The sequence below is a fragment of the Lipotes vexillifer genome, unplaced genomic scaffold (assembly GCF_000442215.2).
Source record: "Lipotes vexillifer unplaced genomic scaffold, Lipotes_vexillifer_v1.1 scaffold1011, whole genome shotgun sequence".
Taxonomy (NCBI): domain Eukaryota; kingdom Metazoa; phylum Chordata; class Mammalia; order Artiodactyla; family Lipotidae; genus Lipotes; species Lipotes vexillifer.
This window is the reverse complement of record NW_006787698.1, coordinates 2,465,505-2,471,739: the sequence shown is the minus strand read 5'-3', so window position 1 is coordinate 2,471,739 and position 6,235 is coordinate 2,465,505. Positions and strand designations below refer to the sequence as shown.

General features: G+C 49.1%; 1 protein-coding gene across 1 annotated transcript in view; it reads left to right on the top strand.

Annotated features, from left to right (window-relative positions):
• The first annotated feature begins 4,511 nt into the window (after positions 1 to 4,511).
• Positions 4,512 to 6,235, top strand: part of CD70 (CD70 molecule) — a 3,770-nt gene continuing 2,046 nt past the window's right edge. Inside the window, exons 1-2 of the mRNA XM_007460739.1 lie at positions 4,512 to 4,667; positions 5,651 to 5,684. Coding sequence (XP_007460801.1) covers positions 4,512 to 4,667; positions 5,651 to 5,684 — 190 coding nt within the window. The remainder of the gene's footprint in view (positions 4,668 to 5,650; positions 5,685 to 6,235) is intronic.

The window sequence follows — 6,235 nt, the reverse complement described above, 5'->3', positions numbered from 1 at the left end:
AAAAAAAAAAAAAAAAAAAAAAAAAACTACCACGTGGGTGCAACTCTCTCTCTGAACCCGCCTGTGTGTCTTTCCACACCTACTCTTTATTTCCTCCTAATAAACACTTTACTTGTTTCACTGCTTTCCATCTCTTTGTGGCAATTCCTTTCTACACAGCTGATGGGCCAGGGCCTTGTCGCTGGCCACTGGTCCCTGGTGGTCTGGTGGATAGGATTCAGCGCTCTCACTGCCGCAGCCTGACTTCAATCTCTGACCGAGAACCAAAATCCTGCTTCAAGCTGCTGCAGGTGGAGCTCACCCAAGATCAGTTCATAGGATGGAGAAGGGGACAGGGATAGAGTAGGGGAAACAGGTGGCTAAGATACTTCCTTAAACACCAGCAAACCACCCCAAGCAGAACTGCATCATCTAGAGAGCAATCGATCGATGGAGCCCCCGCAGTGTCCCCAGCCCAGTAATCCAGAGCAGTGGGAAAACCCAGGCAAGGGATGCAAATGTGCAATGAAAGCCAGGCACTTCCTGCCTTCAAGTTCTTTGCTGTGTGAATTAAACTGATATGTCTCTGAGCCTGCTTTCGGTGGAAAATGGGAATCAGAGCATCACCCAGTTCCTAGGGCTCAGGTGAAGGTTCCAAAAGGTGATACCTGCCGAGTTCTTAGCATGGGAATAAGCCCTCTTTGGATTGCTTTCTGTTTCTTTGTTACCACGACAGGTGCCACACCGAATTTGTGTGTGTACATCTCTGTTTGTGACACGTGCGTGCGAGCATGCTTACGAAATGAAATCCTTGAAGTGAAACTGATGGACATTAGGGGAGGTGCATTTTGGGATCTTGATGGATTTGCCAAACTGTCCTTTCAAAAGGCTGGATCCATTTCAAATCCCAGCATCCGGGTATTAGGGTTGCTTTTCACCTACAGGCTTGCAACACTGAATCTTCAGATTCAACCAACGCTCTGATCATTTACCAAATTACGATAGGTGCAAAAGAAAAGGTGTATTCCGTGTGCTTTTAATTTTTGGTTATCTTGTTCAGAACAGAGAGAATATCGCCTTTCACATTCGATCGTGTATCTTTTTAGAACCTGACTTCATATTCATTTCATTTTCTAGAAAGTATTAGTCACTTCTTAATGACTTAACTTCTGAGTTATGTATCTTAGGAGAACAGTTTTGTCTATTTTGGGCCTTGCAAACCTTTCTTTTTTCTGTCTTGGTGCTTGTGTGTGTGTGTGTGTGTGTGTGCGCGCGCGCCTTTAACCTGGAAGGTATTTTTAATGTAGACATTGTTAATTTATATGTGAAACTTAGCAACATTCTCTTTTCTGTCTTCTTCGTTTTTTTCTAACATACTTAAAAAGTCTGCACTGCACCCAGATGGATTCTTATGAATGTATCATACTTTCAGTACTTTCATAACTGAAAGTGGGGTCTGGCTGTTCACTGTTCAAAAGCCAATAAAGAGGCAAGGTCGTTGGAAAGTTTGCTTTATTTCAGATGCCGGCAACGGAGGTGGGGGATGGCGGGGGGGGGGGGCAGAGGGCGGACTCCTGTCCAAAGGCCAACTCTCCGCCCCCCATAATCAGTGGGCAAGAGCTTTTATACATGGGGGAGGGGGCTACATGCAGAAACAGTCATTTTGAAATTGGTCAGCGGTGGTCTGACCAGCATCATCTTGATTGTTTCAAGTACAGTTCAAGTCTTCAGTTCCAGGGTTGGTTTGTTCCCATTTCCTTAAGACCAATTACTGGAATTGTGGCAACTTATGTCATGGGTACAGTCTGGTCATCATGCAGTTAACGTCTCCACCTGGCGAGGGTTTCAGTATCTATAAGACAGCTCACAGGATAGGGCTCAGAATATTATCTAGAGCCCTCGAGAAGGAACTAAAAGGTCCTTGACTTTGCTTAATGACTAAACAATTATTATTTAGTCTTATTGGGCTGTTTTCCTTTGTTTCTGCATTTTCTCCCTTCCCTGATTAAACTTATTCTTTGGCTGAAATTTTTCTACAGACAAAAGGCAGGCGGAGGACGTCGGGAGGAAGGACCACAGGGCCCTGCTCTGTTTCACTTTCATGGCTTCTTTTTTTTGTTGTTTTCTTTTTTTTTTTCACTTAAATCTGTGATCAGCTGGAATTTACTTTGGGTTTAGCCATATTTTAACCTCCCTTGTGAAAGTGAGGGAATTTGCACTTTATTGCCAAGAGGGCTGGCGTCATCCTTCTGTGTTGATCAGCCACCTGAACTTCTTTGTGAATTGTCTGCTTGTACCCATTCCCATTGTTCTAATGAACATTTCCTGGAGGGATATAGCAACATTAAAAGCTAGCCTTTATCGACCACTTGCTGTGTGTCTGCTATGCTGAGGGCCTTGCATGTGTCTCTCCTTAAAATCTCATCACAGCCCATTTTATTATTATTTAAATTTTTTATTTTAATACAATTTTTAAAGGTTGCTTTCCATTTGCAATTATTACAAAATATCAGCTACATTCCCCGTGTTGTACGGTACATGCTTGAAACTGTCTTACAGCCAGTAGTTTGAACCTCTCACTCCCCCACTCCTATATTGTCCACACACACACTGGTAACCACCAGTTTGTTCTATCTGTGACTCTGCATTTTTTATGTTATATTCACCAGTTTGTTGTATTTCACAGCCCATTTTATAGATGGAAACATTGAACTTAAGCTGATGGGAGTGTGAGTTTCCCAAAGGCTAAAATGTGACATTCCAGAGATTGGGATCCAGGTGTGTTGAGAAACTCCAGATTCTACATACTTAACCATGCTCGGTAGCAATTATTTTTGACTGTGAATGGCTTTCAGCTAGATGGAGGTAGGGAAAGGACACCAGGTGGGCTGCAAAGAACCATCAAAGGTCCAGAGTGGGGACCATGACAAGACATGGATTGGAAGGTCTTGCAGATGGAGTTAGCCAGCAGAGCTAGACTTTAGAGCCCAGCGGGGGTTTCATACAGTATGAAAGAAGGTCAGGGACAGTTCCGAGGATCACGCCCCCAGGCTCAGGAGAGCTTAATGTCCCTTTGAGGGTGCTGCTGCCTAAACCCTCAGGCCTGGGATCCTAGGGTTTTCATAAAGGAAATTCCTTTTGTACTTGGGCGTCTCAGGGCGTATACGATCACCTGGATCCCAGGAATTCTGGACACTTTTGTCTCCCCTCTTTCTTCTACCTGCCCTCCCACACCAGCAAAGGCTGCTGGCTCCAGCTCTGACATCTATTCACCTCCTATTCACCTCCTCCTTCTCTCCCCCACCCCACTCCCAGCCCAGGCCAGGCCACTGTAACTCCTCACTCTGGAATGAAATTTTCAAGTCTCAGTGTCTACAAGTAAAGCTTCTTAGGCCACAGCCACCTGTACTTGGCACATACAGTCTGTGACAGCTGAGTGTCTTGTTCACTGATACTAACAAAGTACTGTCCCAACCCTACAAAGCCCAGGTAGTGTCTCTTCATCTTGTAGCTACGCCGTTGTTACTCGTTTCCTGAGGCTGCCATAACAGAGCACCACCCACTAGTGGCTTGAAACAACAGAAATTTACTCTTTCACCATTCTGGAGGCCAGAGATCTGAAATCAAGGTGTCCGAAGGGCTGCGCTCCTTTCAAAGGCTTTAGGGGAGAGTCCTTCTTTGCCTCTTTCTGGCTTCTGGGGTTTGCCGGCAATCCTTGGGGTTCTTTGGTGTATTTTGCATCACTCCAATGTCTACCTCCGACTTTCCTCTGTGTCTCTGTGTGTCCTCTCCTTTTCCTATGAAGACATCGTGGGATGTAGGGTCCACCCTCATCCTTCCTTCTGCAAAGACCCTGTTGCCAGATGAGGTCACGTGCTAAAGTTCTGGCTGGACATGAACTTGGGGGCGACATAGTCAAGCCACTACAGTCATCAAGAACGGGTGTCCTCCAAGACCACAGGGCAAGAGAATTGAAAGGCAGTGTGGCATGTTTACAAGATCAGGCTACGGAAGTGACCCTTGGTCAGCTTATACTCTCTTCCTATTAGGCAGGTCAGTCATGTGACCGCATCAGGGGTGGTCCCACCACGGGGGCGTCAGGGAGGCTAGGAAGATGGAGAGGAACACATGGGTATTTGGGGACCCCCTCCTCCATCCCTGGGTGCTGTGGCTGTAGCCCTGAGGCCCAGCAGAGCATCTGGTCCATAGTGGATGTTCAATGAAGGTTTGTTGGATGAGTACCAGGAAGGTGAGTGTGGGAAGTCCAATAGAAAAATTGAGGGGCACCCTGGTCCACCTAGTCTGCAGACTGGGGACCGGCAGAAGCTGGAGGGGAATTCCCTGCACTGTAGAACTGAGTCTGGTCCCTCCCTTTGCCGGACATCCCCAGGGTGGGGCACGGTTGGTCCCTGGCAAGTTCAGGCAGGCAGAGACGGCCCCATAGCTGCATGAGAGCTGAGGTTCCTTCCCTCTTCCTGCCTCTACACACCCTCCACCCTGCCACACAGCTGATGACGTGCTTGCAGAGGGTCATGATAGCAGCGGAGGCCTCAGGCTGCCAGGTGCCCCACCGGCCCTGGGTGTCCATCTGGTGGGTGGCTTTGCTGCTGCTTCTCCTTGGCACGGTGATGGGCTGCCTCATCTGCAGTGTGCGCCTCACCCGAAAGCAGCAGCTGGATTCAACTGGGGTAAGTCCAGAAGGGAGGATGAGGGAGACAGACGTACATCTGCTTTCTGCAAGCGCAGGAGCATGGGGACATCCTGCTGGGGCCGGGCCCTGGGGAGGGGTGCAGCGCCGAGGGCAGGTAAGCCACCGAGGAAAGAATCAGCTCAGGGCAGAGGGATGGCGAGCTAGAGCGCAGACTAACAGACTCGTGACCAAAAAAGAAAAAGAAAACAAAAAGATCAGAATGAGATGAATAAAAACCTGCCAGGGGGACTTCCCTGACCGTCCAGTGGTTAACGCCCCTCGCTTCCAGCGCAGGGGGGCGCGGGGTTCGATCCCTGGTCTGGGGAATTAATAGCCCGCATAGCACGTGGCGTGGCCAAACAATAGAAAAAAACAACTGCCAGGAAGAAAGATCTGGTGGAAAAGAACAGAGCGAGAGAGACCAGAGCAGGGAGGGGAGGCGGGGGCAAGGCTGCCCCCGGGGGTCTCGGGCTCAGGATAGTCAGTTCTGCCGACACCAGGAGGTAAATCCCGGGTGGAGATCCCGGGGTGGAGGAAGATACGTACCATATGGGGGCCTGGAAAATGACTCGTCTTTGGTGTTCCCCCAGCAGGCTGACTCAGAGGCTGCTGGGGGCTTCTCGAAGCTGGGAAGGGGCGGTTCCGGGACCTCCAAGGACAGGAGGAGCCCTGGACACCTACCACAGGGTCCTGCTTTGGGGCCTGCATTAAGGGCGGGGGGAGAGCTTTGCAGGGGAGAGAGGCAGGTGTGCCGAGGCGCCCTGTGTTATATCCTGGAAACTAAGAAGTTCTTCAGAAGGTCTTCTCTTCATGCTCACGGCCAGTTCAAACCTACTTTCTCTTTAAGAGTTCTCCACAAAGGTCCCAACTCAGTCCGGGGGGATGACGGGTGGATAGAAGGATGGGTGGAGGAAAGAGAGCTCTTCCCTCGGGAACACTCAAGACCTCTGGTCTCTTTTCTTTTCTTTTCTTTTCTTCCAGTGGGACTTAGCGGAGCTGCAGCTGAATCACACAGGTAAAACCAGATGCATATGTGTGTTGGAGAAAGAGAAAAGAAGGAGGGTGGGGGAGGGAGAGAGAGAAAGAGAAATTGAGAAAGGATGAGAAAAAGAAAGAGAGAGAGGGAGATACGGCGGCGTTCTGTTGAGTGCCTGCTCCTTGGCTCAGCCTTTTGTTTTCTCCCTTGGGAGATCCCAAACCAACTAAACCAAGCTAATAGCCATCCCTAACCTGCCCTCACTGAGGCCACAAACACTAATTAAGCGGCTACTGTGAGGCAAGCCCTGTTCTGGGTGTCCCGAGAGCCCACAGAACCGACAGAAATCCCTGCCCTGTCGGTGCTTCCCTTCTACCAAGGGGATCAGAAAATAAATAAATAAACAAGGAAAATATGCAACATGCCAAGAGAGTAAAACATGCATCTGGTACTTCTGGGAGGAATATTAAGTAAGGGAGGGGGATCGGGCAGGCCAGCGTTGGGTTTGCCCTTGAAGATGCGGTCATCGGGGAAGGCATCCCTGAGAAGGGGGCTTTAGAGCAAGGATGTGAAGGAACCGTGAGGGCGGG